Raw genomic sequence first — 16517 nt, forward strand, 5'->3', positions numbered from 1 at the left:
TTCAAGACAGCTCTTAGATTTTGGAAAAGAGTCTGTAAGTGAAAGCTTTATAACGTTTATGCAGGGAACATGATTTTATATGCACTATTCAGGCATGGTGTTGACCTTGCTTGCTTGTCGTGGCTTCATTGATTCAGTTAAGTCATTTCTGTAAGTGACTTGACAAATGATGCCAAGTTTTGCTTGGCCAGAATCAACTTCTCCTCCGTAATACTGTGCAAGCCAAACAAACAAATCAATGGTTTTGCTGGACTGACCTTTATATAATTCAGCCATACTTCCTGTGTGTTAGAAAGGGCAAAAACAACATCTTGTGAGTTACAAATCACTCAGAGAAAGGGGCAAAACCAAAATGATTTCTCTCGCTCTTCACTGGTGAAAGGGCTTTCTGTGTTTGGAAAGTATATTACCCATACTTTTGTCTTTGATGGAACGTGCTACAGGACTTAAATGAGACACCTGGGGCCACGTTTTCCAAGTGTAACTCAACAGTTTCTAGGTCAGTGTTAAGTTTCTGTACATAAAGCTTAGGAAGGTTTTTTTTTTACAATGTATATACAATGTGCAACAGTAGAAAAATGTCAACCGCCCAGGTTTTGCTACACCATATATACCAATTTTTTTTTTATTTGAACTCTCAAGCAAAAATAACTGGATCATGATACATCCCGTTACCGTGATATAAAAATACTTGTACTGTGATGTCAGATTTTAGTCATACATACCATCCCTTAAGCATTAGTAAGGCTTTGATTCTGAACCCAGTTCAGTTGTTTATCAAACCACAAGGTGAACACTCCAGCATATTTTGGGGATATGAGCCAAATATGTCTGTGTTTCTCATCTCAGTATTATGACTATATAAATTTCCTTCTAGGATGAAGACAAATGACGTGTTCTTGTGAGGCTTATGCATCATTTAAAGAGATCCGTTCTCCTGTGTTTCCTCATTTTCCCATACAAGCCGTTGTGAGAGACACGACCGAATGAAGTCTTTTGTATCTGTTCGCTGCACAGAGGTTTTACAAGCTTACAGTGATTGCAGCTGCCCGTAAATAAATAAATAAAGTCCAAACGCACACACAGATTAGGTTGAATGGTGAGGGAAGGTTAAAAGCTGGCAGTGTCATGCATGCCGCCATTATTTTGTGAAAGTTCCATTGTGAGCACATTACTGCTTGCATTGCTGCTTGGATGTGAAGCGTGGCCAAAATCAGTTATTTGATTTTAAAAAGAAGGGGCTTTAGAAGCGAGCCGCTTGCCAGATGTTATTTACCACCAATAGAGGGGGAAGCTTTTGCATTGATCAGTTTGGATACAGTGTCACTGCAATCCTGTTCTCATTTTTTAGCGGTGCTTATTAACCCAAGCATATCTATCTATCTATCTGTCTGTCTATCTATCTGTCTGTCTATCTGTCTGTCTGTCTATCTGTCTGTCCGTCCGTCCGTCCGTCTGTCTGTCTGTCTGTCTGTCTGTCCGTCCATATCTGTCTGTCTGTCTGTCCATCCGTCTGTCCGTCTTGCTGTGTCGGTCAGTAGGTAATCTTAGTTGTCTGCCTTTTTATCTGTCTGTATTTCTAAATCTCTTAATTCTCTTCTCTCTTTATCTTCACTTCTCTCTCTCTCTCTTTCGCTTTCTCTCTCTCTCTCTCTCTCTCACTATATTTTGCCTGGTTCTCTGTCTGTCTGTTGGTCAGTTGGTAATCATTATCTGTCTTTCTAGATAGATGTCTGTGATCTTTGTTATCTATTGATCGATCGATCTGTCTGTCTGTCTGTCTATAAAAAATATCAAGATTGAATTTCTTAGTCTCTCTCTCTCTCTCTCTCTCTCTCTCTCTCTCTCTCCATCTGTCTTCTCCAGAGAGAGACAGGGAGTCCATTTCCTGCATGCCATTTTGGTGCTTGATTTATTTGTGCCATTTCAATTAGAATCTTTTTTTTTTGTTTTCATATTGTTTGTGCTCTGGGTCAGCACACACTAGGACAGGTGCAGTTAATGCTGTAGTCAGACAGTACAAACACACTCATGCTCGATTAATACAGTAATGCACATTATGTTCTCCATACTGATAATGTTATCAGAGCTCAGATGGTGGTTACATTTTTATTGGCCATTATTTTCAGCCAGTTGTATTACTGGTTTGATTTAACACTCAGAATGGAAGTGAGTCCTCACCTTCAGGGCAGATTATTATAAAAAAAAAAAAAATTATATACCTGTATATCTGTAATTTCATAGCAGACAAGGCAAATAACTTATCTCAGAAAGTACAGAACCTAGCGTTTCCATCCAACCATACATTCAGCCTAGTTTTGGTGCTTGCTAAGTCAAACACCACTATTAATATTGCTCATACTTGGTGTTAGGAATTTGAACAAACACCATCCTTAAGAATTAAAGGACTAGTTCACCCAAAAATTATTTACTCACCTCTTGCTATCCCAGACTGTATTTCTTCATCAGAACACAAAACAAGTTCTGCTCTGTAGGTCCATACAATGCAAGTGAATGGTGGCCAGACATTTCTAGCTCCAAAAATCACATAAAAGAAAAACACCTTAGCAAACAACCTAGTTACCACATATAATTATGCTAAAATATTCACCTTAGCAACTACAGCAAATAGAAATGCCCTGGCAACCACACACAAAAACCATTATAGAGGCAAATGTTTCATGGGCAAGCATCATTCACATTTTCTTCTTGTATCTACATATAGTGGTCTGTTTGTCAAACTAGCAAAAGATACTTTGGGTCAGTGGTGAAGATAATTTGGGCCAAACTTGAAGTCTAAAAACTTTTTACTAATGTGGAGGGTAATCTAAATCATTGGGGTGTCTTTTGGTTCATACTGAAGGTTGGATCCAAGTGTTACCGTGGGTAGATAGAATTAAGTTTCCTTTCATTTCACATCCATTTGATAAACTCACAAACTCTCTCTCATTTGCCCTTTTCAGCAGTACAAATTTGGCAAACGTTTACGACTCTAGTACGAGCTTAATTTGTTTTCAAAAAACGATTTCACTGTTGGATCTCACTCATCTAATTTCAGTCCTGTCTTTCATTGACAAGCATCAAGGCCGAGCATCCTCTAATCCACTGAAGAGCTTTACTGTGAAAGGAGTCATTCTAGAAAATCTATGACATCTGAAATTTTTAGCCTTGAAATAGTACAATTTTACTGTTATACTTAATTGGCTCAAAGTTATGGTCAAACCCTTGAGGTGTTTGCAAATGAGAGAAAACAATAGATCTGTTGTTAGCGGCTCTTTTACATGATTTCCAGCTCAGTAAATAGCACAGTGATTCATAAAGGTCACATTCAATGGCTTGTTTACTCTCTAATACTACCTGCTTTAGGTAGAGCTTCCTAGTGCTCATTTCAATAATATGGTGGTACTATGGTAAAGTAATGGTGTCAAATGCTAATGCCATTGTACTTTGATACTTCTAATACCATAGATTTAAAAAAACAAAAAACAAAAACAGGAAAGATAAACCATAGTGTGACAATGATAAATGTAAAAAATACATAAAACATAAATAAATAAATATAAAAATCAAATAAAAGTTTTACCATCATACCTCAAGATGTACCATGGTACATGACACAAAAAGCATGGGTTTATAATGGTACATGTACAAAATACTATTGTAAAACTTTCAAATTTTATTATAATTGATTTTATACTAGACTATACTATAATAGAAAATAAAATACCTTATTGAGTTGAAGTTCACCATTCCCGATTCCCGATTCCAAGAACACGATTCCTTTACACTGGTGCTGAAACTCAGGAATAAAATGAGGAAGAGTGTCGCCATGGAGTCCTTCCCGCTGGGTGAAGTCATCCGTGCCCTTGCAGAGATTCAAGAAACTCACCACCAAGCCCTCCTGGCTCAGGAACAGCAATTCCAGGAACTCCTCCCTGGAGGAGCATGATGGCCCAGGATCGATCTTCAGCCGCCGACCCAGAGTCAGCGACCATGTCTCATCTGCAGCTGACAAAGGTGGCACCCCAGAATGAGCCGGAGGTGTTCATCGGGCTATTTGAACAAGCGGCTACCCCCTCCGGCTGGCCGAAGTCTCAGTGGGCACTTTGTTTACTGCTGCTGCTCTCCGGGGTGTCAACTCACAGCTGATCAGCTTTCAGCGGAAATTCGCCCGGTTTATGAGAACCTGAGGGAGGCCATCCTACAACGGGTTGGGTGTACACCGGAACAACACCACTAGCGGTTCCATTCCCTGAGGCCAGAGGAGGTCGGCCGCACGTTTGTGTATGCTCAGCTGCTACGCGATGCCTGACGGAGGTGGGTACTGGCCCAGGAGGGTCACGACGTTGGGGTGTGATAAATCTGAGGGTACTGGAGCAACTCACTGCCCATTTACTGAGGAGTGGGTCCAGTGTCATCGCCTGGTGTCACTGGATGAAGCCGTATAGCTGCAGGATGACAATTTGGTGGCGTTTCCCGGGCCGGCGAGCCCCCCTCTTCATCTCTCTCTCTCCATCTGCCTCTTCCTCCTACCCTTTCTGTTTTCTCCCATCCAATCCCTCCTCCCCGGAGACGGAGACTTTACCCTTCGAAGAGACTGCACAGCCTGAAGGTTCACCATGTCCCTCTCCCTACCCCTCTCCACTCTGACTCACAGGTCGACAGATCTGCCACCAAGGGTGTGGGCATGGAGTCTGGTAATTTCCAGGACCAATTTCTGCTGATGGAGGTGGGGACCATGGTCCAGCTCCCCGACATGCCACAAGCCAATTGTGCTGGAACATACCTCAATCGAACTGGGACATACTGCATACCTGTGAGTATCTCAAGGGGGGTACCTACCAGGCCTTGGTGGATTCGGGTTGCAGCCAAACCTTCATCCATCAATGCCTGGTTCAAGACGAGGCTTTGGGAGTCATAAGGTGAAGGTAAGGTGTGTGCATAGGGATATCCACGATTATCAGGTAGTGACCGTAATGATTTAATTCCAGAGGCAAAAGCATAGTGCTGAGGCTGCTGTTAGTCCCCGTCTCACCCATCCGCTAATCCTGGGTACGAATTGACCAGTGTTCACCATGTTATTAAGGAAATTTGTGTGTGGGGGTCCTGCAACAAAGCGTCTTAGTATGGGATTTCTGATGTGATGGCTGGGCAGGTAGGCAGAGCTGGTGATGTCTACATCAGATCCACGTCAGGGTGACGTAAGGAAGGGGGAAGTCTCTCAGCCTCCCCAGCACTTAGAGGGGATTTCCCTCTGGAGCAGACACAAGAAAAGACACTTAGACACGTCTTCGACCAAGTGAAAGTGTTTGATGGCCAAAGTCTTCAGCCAGACATCACACTCCCATATATGTACTTTTCAATTATAAATGATTGGTTGTATCGAGTGACGCAGGGAGCTCAGACAAAAGAGCTCAGACTCAATTGATGATTCTGAAGAGCCAGCGGGAAATGTTATTCCAGAAGGCTCATCATAATCCGATGGCTTGTCATTTAGGGTGAGAAAAAACACAAAACCATCTAATGGCCTGTCGTTATTGGCAGAGCATTCACAGGGATGTTCGTAGCTGGTGTGTGGCATGCCGTGAATGTCAGCAGGTAAATCTGCCAGCCACCCCATGAGCGCCTTTGTGCCCACTTCCTTTGATCGAGGTCCCCTTCGAAAGAATTGGTATGGACCTCGTCGGGCCATTAAAGCGAATACATTTGAGAATGTATTGTTGCGTATGCACTCTTCAGAATTATCTCCCAAGTGGGGATTCCAAAAGAAATCCTCACTGACCAAGGCACTACTTTCATGTCACATACACTACACAAGTTCTACAATTTATTGGGAATTAAATTGATTTGGACAAGCATGTACCACCCACAAATGGACAGCTTGGTCAAATGGTTTAATAAACCCCTGAAAAACATGATTCATAAGTTCGTACACGAAGATGCTTGGAATTGGGATAAGTGAATTTCAATACGTTCTTGACCTGAGAGCAAAACTCTACACGTTGGGGCAGCTATCACAGGAGAATTTGCTACAGGCTAAAGAAGGTCAAAGCCTGCTGTATAACAGGGGAGCTGAGCTGTGGGAATTTACACAGGGAGATAAAGTCTTGTATTACTAATAATTGTCCCTACCGATTACCCAAACGTAAAAAAAGGTTGTTTGGGATGAATTAAAGGCCATGCTCGAAATGGGGGTAATAGAAGAATCCCACAGTGACTGGGCCAGGCCGATGGTGCTAGTTACGAAGAGCGATGGCTCGGTCCTGTTCTGAGTGGATTATAGAAAGGTCAACTCGGTGTCTAAATTTGATGCATATTGAATCCCTTGTATTGACGAACTGCTCAATCGGTTGGGCACAGCTAATTTTATTTGACACTGGATTTGACAAAGGCATATGGGCAAATCTCTTTAACACCAATGTCCTGTGAGAAAAAGGCCTTCTCCACACTGTTTGGCTTACACCAATATGTGACCCTTTCGTTCGGTTTGTTTGGAGCCGCAGCTACTTTTCAGCACCTTATGGACCGAGTCCTCAGACCTCACTCCGTGTATGCCGCTGCGTATCTGGATGACATCATTATATATATTAATGATTGGTAGCGGCATATGCAGTATCTAAGGGCAGATCTGAGGTCGCTACGGCGGGCGGGATCATGTCAAACCCCAAGAAGTTCACAATTGGAAGGTGGAGGTACAGTATCTGGGGTTCCACTTGTGTCACGGGTCTTATCAATTTGCGCTCCAAATTGATAAACCACAGTGATTGCGGCCTATCCAAGACCAAAGAACAAAAAGGAGGTGAGACATTTCCTGGGGCTGGCTGGCTACTATAGAAGGTTTGTGCCTAATTATTCAGACATCACCAGCCCGTTTGCCTATCTCACTAGAAAGGGAGGTCCAGAACCGGGAGGTTGGGGCGTGGTTGAGCATTCGTCCAGAGAGGAAGCTATAAAGAGGGAGAGAACAGCAGAGCTATAAAGAGGCGGAGAGACAGAAACTAGCACGCATGTCCTGTGTGTGTCCGTGTGTTAGTGTGTTTGGGAAGACTGTGCTGAAAAGCAGTATTTATCTATTGAGTGTGAAAATAAATCCCATCATTTGAGTTGGAAGTTTGCATCCTCTGCTTCCTCCTTGGTAACATATATAGACATGTCCAAAAAGTATAGTAATACTATGGTACTTTTTGGTATTTTTTATTAGTAAGAGAATTTTCAGGAGAAATCCTCTTCAGTGAGAGCACAAAATGTTAAATACGTTTGTAAAATGTATTTACCAACCGGAGAAAGGAAAATGTCACATTTATGATTATAAAGTGCTCTTTTAAAATAAAAACTATATATTTTTGTCAGTATGCTGGCAGAAAATCAATACTTGAGGGAAAAATATCAAGAGATGGTTTTGAGTGTGTAGGAGAAACCCGCATTCAGCAGCAACCACTTACTTAAAGAGGTGTTGCGTAAGAGAGCAGAGCTTACAATAACTTCCATTTATTTATTATATATATTCTTTATTTTTGATCTTTTTTTATTTATTCCCTCTCAGTAGATATGTTTAGCAGCTGTCAGTATTATTTTGCCCTGAGGAAAAAAACTGTTGCTCAGAGGTTGCTCTTTCATAGCTTAGGAAAATCATTCGCAGTTATAAAAAGTTTCTAGATTTATTTTGCTAACTTAAGGCAGAATAATAAACAGTCCAGTTGGATCGGCTGGATAAAGACATAACCCAGTGCTGTGAGGTCACTTCCTTTGTTTCCTGTTCTTGCTTATATAAGTTCTCTTCATCTAAAGAAAATAAATTAAAATACTATTCTATAAATGTTTCAGTTTATATTTGACCCTGACTTTACCCAAGCAGTCAGAATCGGTTGAAATCTCATTTCCTGAATTGTACATTTATTACAACCATCTGTACTTCCTCAATGTGAGAATGCTTTGTACAAAAGATCATTGCTTGCACACAAGATGCTCTTTGGAACATTTTCAAATCATGCTGGACAACATGGGTCATCAGATTGTGTGCACATTTGTGGAGCCCATGCCAGCTTGAGTAAATACTGTTATTAAAGCAAATAAGGCACATACTTAGAATGCCTGAAATGTATGTTTAGTTATCACATTAAATAAGAGCACTTTTAAAAATTACTTTGATATGTCACAAAAGGTCAAATGTTTGATTTATGTGCATCTTCATTACAGGTTGTCAGGTATAAATATTCCTGTGCCCATAGTCAGCAACAAGAACTGGCTACGACTTCATTTCGTAACAGACAACAGTCATCGACATAAAGGATTCAGCGCTCAATATCAAGGTAAGTTTTAAATAGATATTGTTGTAAATATGGCTTGATTGACATTGTTATACTGGATCCTAAGTCAGCAAATATTTAAAATATTTATATTTTTAAGATTTGATATGATGTGTGATATGGAAGCCATGAAGTGACATTTAAAAAATAATGAAAATATCAAGCAATTAATTTGAAAATAAAAATATGAATAAATGAACCAATTTATAAATAGACAATTCTAAATGTGTTTATGTAACTCTTGTTTAAATATGTAATCATATTTAACAAAACAATTGTGTGTGAATAATCAGCGTTCATTCCATATCCATTTTTAAATTAAAAAAAATTAAAAAATCAGAAAATGATAAAACAACTTGCCTTTTTATTTAGCATTTATTTGCTCTAGTAAATTATTCAATAAAACTGTTTCCCCTCTTTAAAAAAAAAATGCATTATGCATTTGGAAAATTAAGTTTGAGAAAAATGATCTTAACACTGATTTTGTAAAAAGCTGTTATTTCCTGAAATGTCCACGGAAGGTCGTGTAATAGCTAACTAGGATTGACACTTTTAACCTATATTATATTCTGCATAGACATGGGGACATGGGAATTGGTAATAATTACCAGAGATTCTCCCTGATTTTAATCCCATGCGAATCAGTTATGCCAGTCATTTTTACGGACTGCACATTCACGTGCCAATAAAGATTATCCCGTAGAATATTTTACATTCAATAAAATTCTGTCTGTGTCTGAAGTGGATGTTGGCCAAGTGAAGACACCAGAAACTGTAAAACGCACTTCACTTCAGAAGAAATCCAGATTACGCTGGCTGTTGTGTTTGGACTGATGCATGTTTTTCTCAAGCATTTTATGCTGTTGAGTCTTTATTTTGCCATTAAATATATATATATATATATATATATATATATATATATATATATATATATATATATAGGTTAAGAAAAGAGAAAAGTAGCTACACAAGCATGTAAAATTGTGATTTGCGTTTCAGAACATATTTTGCAGAGGGACAAATATAATGTGAACAGATTGTCCATATTTTTTATTCAAGAGAGTGATGTAGGATTTCAGACTCACTAATATCACCAGTTCTGTTATATTTTGTCAGATATTCCAATTAATTTATTTTAATAATCCCAGATGCAGGATATGATGTCCGTCATAATTAATGCACTGCAATGCATTTTCTGATAGATCAGTTATGTGGTGACTGTGTAAATGCAGAAGACACACTCATCTCAATGATTTCTGCAGACATCACTTAATTCCCATCAAGCAAATCGACTGTAAATTTATAGACATCTGCAGTAATAACATAAAGACATATGTCCGGTAAAATTATTCTGTTCGAACAGGGCTTTACTTCCCCCTTAAAAGTCCCTTTACTGTATATACCTTAAAATCACCACGATTACAATAGTTTTTCCTTAAAATGCCATATTTACTGCGCTATTATTCATCATCTGAATAGTCACACCATCTTACCCTGTGTAAAATATGTATTTGGTCTCTTATCTTTACTCCCCCTGCTGGTGACTTTTGTACGTTTTTTTAGATTTTGGTTTTTCTTCTCTTCAGTTTTCGTTTTGAGACGTGAGAATGAGAAACAAAAATAGAAAAAGGATTTTTTTTAAATGAAACATTTAAAAAGACAACACCTGTATTATTATTTCAGAACAGAAATTGAATGAACGGAAGATACCATATTTTTTATACAATTAAATTTAACAATAAAATAGCCCATTATTAAGCATTTTTAATGCACATTTTAAATTCCTTTAAATTTATTTTCTTTATTAATTTGCCAATATATTTTCTTTTTAATTTTACTTAAGCTTTTCTTTTCCAATTTGCCAATTTCTTTTCTTTCTCCATTTGACAATCAAGTTTAAAAATGCCATTGGACAGCCATCGTTGAGACAGACTCCCTTCCTGTACATGTTCCACTGTGCATTTAACAGTGCAGCGTGAAGTGATAATTAACTTCAGTTCGAGTGGGACTTGGGAGAGGGGATGTCTTAAAACACATCCAGTGTCATCACGAGTCAAAAGTTAATTGTTGCTCCCACAAGTCAACTACTCAGTGCATTTTTAAGCTCGATTGTCAGATGAAAAAGAAAAGCCAGTTGCAAATGGATGAAGAAAATAAATTACCAAATGCTTTTTTAAAACATAATTTAAAAGGTGCATTTATTATTGCGTTATTTTATTGTTGCATTTAATCACATTTTTAATATAGATTAAATGCATTATTAATGTACAATTTTGTTGTTAAACAATTACATTTTAAACATTAATTAAATTTGCAAATATAAATAATTATTTTATTTTGTTAGCATTTATTTATTTATTTTCATTTTATTTTAATGGGCACGCCATGGCTTACATAGAGTGAAACATGTCTAAAGTCACAATTCAACCCAAAATAAAAAACAAAGTAATAATAATAATAATTATTATTATTATTATCATACAAAGAAGAAATACTATTTTGCATCAAGAAAATGAAGCCTATACGATTTTTTGCATTTGGACAATATTTTCTTTAAGATTATGTCACGGTTTGAAGCAGAGATGAGATGGGAGATGATGGACCTAAACACAGGCTTACAATGAAGGTGATGAAGGTTATACAAAACAACGTGGAGTATACAAAGAACTAAACAATATCATAAACACATAAACAACGATCTAAGGAACATACTAGGTTGCATAAAAACTGACAAAGAGTGAGAGAAACTTGAGGGTATATATATACACACAAACTGATGACTGATGAGGGAATAGGGAACTCAGACGCTTCACTGTGTGTATCACTCTGCTTGTGTTCTTGCAGTTCTAAACTAAAGTGTAATAGTAGTGTATATGTGTTAAGAGCTACTGTATGTGTTGTATGTTTTTTTGACATTACATATGTTAGCCAGCAGGTGGTGGCAAAAGATCATTTTTGTGTGTAATATGAGCCAGCTAGGTAACATGAACTGAATCCACATCCAATGTTTGCATACAACAGCACTCCATGATCGCTTGTATAACTACTACACTACTAAAGCTAGGAAATAGCTTTAAACAGCTTTAAACGAACAACTTCAGCATTACGACTCATCACAGCTGAGAGACACAACAGACTGATTGATTACACAATGGGTGCTGTTTAAAATGGCAGAGGACATTGCGGTTTCTATAGTGATCAACTCTTGTGCACCGGCTAATGTGAAATAGGGAGAAATACCCCCGCTTGGATGCTATTTTTCCACTGCTAAAGCTGATCTTCAGAAAGCTGACAGCATCTCTGCTTGGGAGTGGCAACTGGTTATTGCACACGCTACGTCTGTCTCTCTCTCTCTCACTCACTCACTCACACACACACATCCATCCATCCTTGTTTATCCAATAACTTGTCCGAAACAGCAGAAACCATGATACTAATGATTACTAATGGAAGCTTGGTTGCATCATTTGTTTTGAACCAGCAAAGGCAGTTTCAGATCCGTTGTTCCAAAATTGTTCCATGCACAAATGTGTTTTTATGACCGTACTCAATTTTTAAAAATGTAGTTGTTCATTGAACTGTTGTGTATAAGCAATATCACACTCACAGTCGTGCTATATGCCCCTAAATCAGCACTGCTGTGATTACCTACGGCACTCGGTGGTGGCCGAATCACAGCAGTACTGATGTAAGGCCATATCGCACTCTTTCTCATTTGAAATGTATATATATATGTATGTCAAGGGGGTTAAGATGGGCAAGGAGGACGCGAGAACCGTCTTGATAATATAAATAATAGTTTTAATGATTAACTTAAAAGACAGACACACACATGACGGACATGTCCGTTAACGATCTCTCTCTCCACGCACGATCCTCTGCAGTCGACCTTTATCCCTCTCGAAGGCTTGATTAGCCTAATACGGGACCGGGTGTGTAGGATCACGACCCGTCCCCGCCCTCCGCCCTGCCACAATGTATATAATACTTTAAAGATAATACAACATTTTGGGATTACAGCAATGAATGTTAAAAATGTGCTTAGTTGTCATGAACAGCTTAGTGGTCCTAAAAATGGGCTTTATTTTATTTATGCTAAATATAATTAATTCAAAACATAATTACATAAAATTACTCTTTTTCTTATTGAGGAAATAAAGGTCCACAAGCTATTTTTGATTGATTTGCCGGGAGACTCTGTGTTTTTTTGGATTGATTTTAGAACTAATATGTGAGCAAATCAAATTATATGCATGATATTTTGAAACGGCGCATGATTTAGAAAGAAACTATATTGTTTTAACATTTTGTTAAAAATTGTTTTGTTATTCATTTGCATTGTCACTTTTACTACATTTACAAATACTACATTTATAATCTCAGCCACACATGGAGTGATAATCTGACTAATTGTGTTTGATGTTTCTGCTTTTGTTCCTGAACAGTAAAAAGATCTGGAGACTTTAAATCAAGGGGAGTTAAACTATTACCTGGAAAAGACAACACAAGTAAATTTTCAATAAGTAAGTCTGTTCTTTTTTTCTGAAATATTATGTTACACATCAGATTACCAGTTTAGAATGAGTGATAATGAGTCAAATTGTTTTCCAGAACATAGCCTTAGATAAAAGTTATATGGTGGTACCATGGTACAGTGATGGTATCAAATGGTAATAACATGGTACTCGGTATCTTTCATGGTGGGTGGTATTGATCAAAATCTATATTATGGTATATGTATACTGTACTTCACAATACAGCTATTTTTGTTCTTCAAAACATCAGCACACCATTTTTTTCATGTGTGAATTTGCTTTGCAACCAAACTTCAAATTTTAATGTCGTTCTCACATGTAAATAACGTAAAGATGACTTGCCCGTTGAGAGTTTTCAATAGTTTTCAATGGGGTTTTTAAGATCTGCTCTCCAATGCTAGGCATGTGATGTGTAATTATAGCTGTTATTAATGTTGCTTTATTGTCATAAAAGCTCTTTTATTGGTTAATTTCTTTCACATGTGAATCCCTTTTAATTGTTCTAATATTCATTAAATGTTATTCCATTGGTGCTTTTGCATCCACAAAGTCTTCAAAGCCTGCGATTCATAAAACATGAACAATGCAACATATTTGTAATCCTCTAACTTGCCATTTAATAACTGGATCAAAGGAAATTTGAGCATCCAGCGCAACAGAAATCTGCATTTTGATTAATGGAGCTTAGCTGACTTGTGGGTCCCTTACCCACAGAAGCCCCTCAGAAAAGAATGTCAAATCCACGATGCGGGCGACTGCCCTTGTGCGGGATTGGGAGGGCACACAGGTGGTTTTTATTCTCTCCGACCGAGTCTTAATTACTCAGCTGAGACAGATATCCAATGCAACGGCCTAGCTTGGATACGGATGTGGGCTCCGTGCTCTATCAAAGCCAGTGACAGATGCCCGATTGCTATCTATGGAAATTATTTGTACACAGCAAAAGTCCTTTTTATGTCTCCTCATGCCCACCGTTGTAATAAAGTGCTGTAGTCTATGATTCATTTAGCTTTTGAAACACTTAATTACAACCAGATATAATTTTTTTATTAGCTTCTATTTTAGTGCATGCATTGCTAATTCCAAATTAAAATTTCTGGTGAATTATTGAGTCTTATTCAGCACCCCGGTACACTGCCAAACGCTCCTGTGTAAAAGGTTCCCCCTAAATTAACTGCATAACATTGTCTCTTGCAGTAAATATCATGTACTATCTATGGCTTAGGCGGCTACAAGGTTTTACTCGTCAGTGTTTACCTTATGTAAATGACACCATGTTCAGCATTGGTGGTCTGCAGCCAGATGCAGAGTATGTACAGCATAGTTGAGTTGATGCAGGTGAGAAACATGTATAAAGTATGCATTTAGGGTTGGAATCCGAGAACCAGTTCCTATTCAGAACAGGCTCCATTATAGGGGTATTCTCCCATCATTTACTCACCCTCATGCCATCCAAGATGTGTACGACTTTCTTCTGCTGAACACAAACAAAGATTTTTAGAAGAAAACCTCAACTCTACAGGTACTTTCAATGCAAGTGAATGGTGACCAGACATTTCAAGCTCCAAAAATCACAAAAATGCAGCATCCAGTGGTTTAATATATATCTTCTGAAGCAATGCAATCACTTTGGGTGAGAAGCAGATCCTTTTTTTACTATAAATATCCTCTTTCACGTTCACTTTTGTGAATGGCAAAGATTTATAGTAATAAGGGACTTAAATATTGATCTGTTTCTCACCCATACCTATTACATAGCTTCTGAAGACATCGATTTAACCACAGGATTTGTATGGATTATTTTAATGCCGCATTTATGTGATTTTCACCATTCACTAGCATTTAAAGGACCTACAGAGCTGAGACATTCTTCTAAAAATCTTCTTTTGTGTTCTGTAGAAGAAAGAAAGTCATACACATCTGGGATGGTGTGAGGGTGAGTAAATGATAAGCAGATTTTCATATTTGGGTTAATTATCCCTTTAAAACAATTATAATACTGGAAAGCCTTAACTAGGGGTAGAACTAATCAACTAGTGCTACTTTAACTGGTGGTTGAAAAATGGGTTTTCAAACAACTCTATATTAAGTTTTCTCATAACAAATTCTATTTTCAGCATAACAATTTCTTTTGGGTCCAAGTTATGCTTTACAATTAATTTTTCAGACCATACCAATCCAGTTGCAAGAATAGAAAGATGGTTTGAAACTTTTATATTTAATTTTTTCTGGTTATTTAAGAATGTATAATTGTCCTTTTCTCTCCATTTCTTCAGTTTTACTTTTTCTAAATTGTATCTTGCAATTTGCACTGTGTGCTGTACCATTAGTGAGGGGGTTAATGGACATTAAGGAGTTTGCAACCTAATTAATATTAGTAGTAGAAGTAATAATAATTACATTATTCATTATAACAATAATGACTGAGCTCCTTGCCTCATCTCTTAGGGAGAAGCCCGCTACCCTTCTGAGGAAGCCCATTTTGTCCGCTTGTACTCGCGACCTAGTTTTTTCGGTCATGACCCAGCCTTCATAACCATAGGTGAGGGTAGGAACGAGAATTGACCAGTAGATCGAGAGCTTTGCCTTCCGGCTCAGCTTTCTTTTCATGACAACGGTGCGACAGAGCGAGTGCAATACCGCCCTGCTGTCACGATTCTCCGGCCAACCTCCCACTCCATTGTCCCCTCACTCATGAACAAGACCCTGAGGTACTTGAACTCCTTCACTTGGGGCAATACCTCCTTCCCTCAGTCATCCATGAGGAGCTTGGAGTAGAGCCGCTGCTCCTTTGCGTCGAAAGGAGTCAGTTGAGGTGGTTTGGGCATCTGGTAAGGTTGCCCCCTGGGCGCCTCCCTAGGGAGGTGTTTCAGGCACGTATAACTGGGAGGAGGCCTCGGGGAAGACCCAGAACTTGGTGGAGAGATTACATCTCCACACTGGCCTGGGAACGCCTCGGGGTCCCCCAGTTAGAGCTGGTTAATGTGGCTCGGGATAGGGAAGTTTTGGGCCCCCTGCTGGAACTGCTGCCTCCACGACCCGACTTCGGATAAGCGGTTGAAGATGGATGGATGGATGAATTATAACAATAATATTCTTTCTGTATTAAGGTATTTATACAGAGCATATACATGCAATTTACCAGGTCCATTTCTCCTTGTATGATATTCATTGGAAGAAAACTGCCACATGGTATTTGACTACGTGAAGAACTCTGAATTCCGAAAAATATTTGCAAGTAATTTCCTTATAAAGACATTAATACATTAGAAAAGATCCATACCAATACATTTATGTAGTCTTATTTTTAAGAATGAAATCCGGTGCTTTTAAACAAAATAGTGGCTGGCTGGAGTGACCAATGCGTACGTGAACGTTTTCTACCAATTTGGTAATTCGACTTCTCTAATAGCAAGTGAATTCTGTAAAAAGGCATTAATGTATAGATCTATAAGAAAAGAATAATGTAATGTCTTTGAATGAGGGTGAATAAGGAGGGCATCTTCAACACAATAGCAGCATGCACTGAGCCAGCCACCAATGAGCAAAAGTTTCCTTACAGTTAGAAATGAATAACGTTCAAGGATACATGGACATGGTAACTTGCAAGTCAACTCTGTGTAAAGTTTAATAAGAAATAGGAAAGAAAAAATAAGAAAATATTAATAACCCTAAA

At 38.4% G+C, this 16517-nt stretch overlaps 1 protein-coding gene across 1 annotated transcript in view; it reads left to right on the plus strand.

The window, feature by feature from the left end:
- Positions 1-16517, plus strand: part of csmd3a (CUB and Sushi multiple domains 3a) — a 372265-nt gene that overhangs the window by 91889 nt on the left and 263859 nt on the right. The window contains exons 6-7 of the mRNA XM_052143551.1: positions 8197-8309; positions 12752-12829. Coding sequence (XP_051999511.1) covers positions 8197-8309; positions 12752-12829 — 191 coding nt within the window. The remainder of the gene's footprint in view (positions 1-8196; positions 8310-12751; positions 12830-16517) is intronic.

The sequence above is a fragment of the Xyrauchen texanus genome, chromosome 15 (genome assembly GCF_025860055.1).
Source record: "Xyrauchen texanus isolate HMW12.3.18 chromosome 15, RBS_HiC_50CHRs, whole genome shotgun sequence".
Taxonomy (NCBI): Eukaryota; Metazoa; Chordata; class Actinopteri; order Cypriniformes; family Catostomidae; genus Xyrauchen; species Xyrauchen texanus.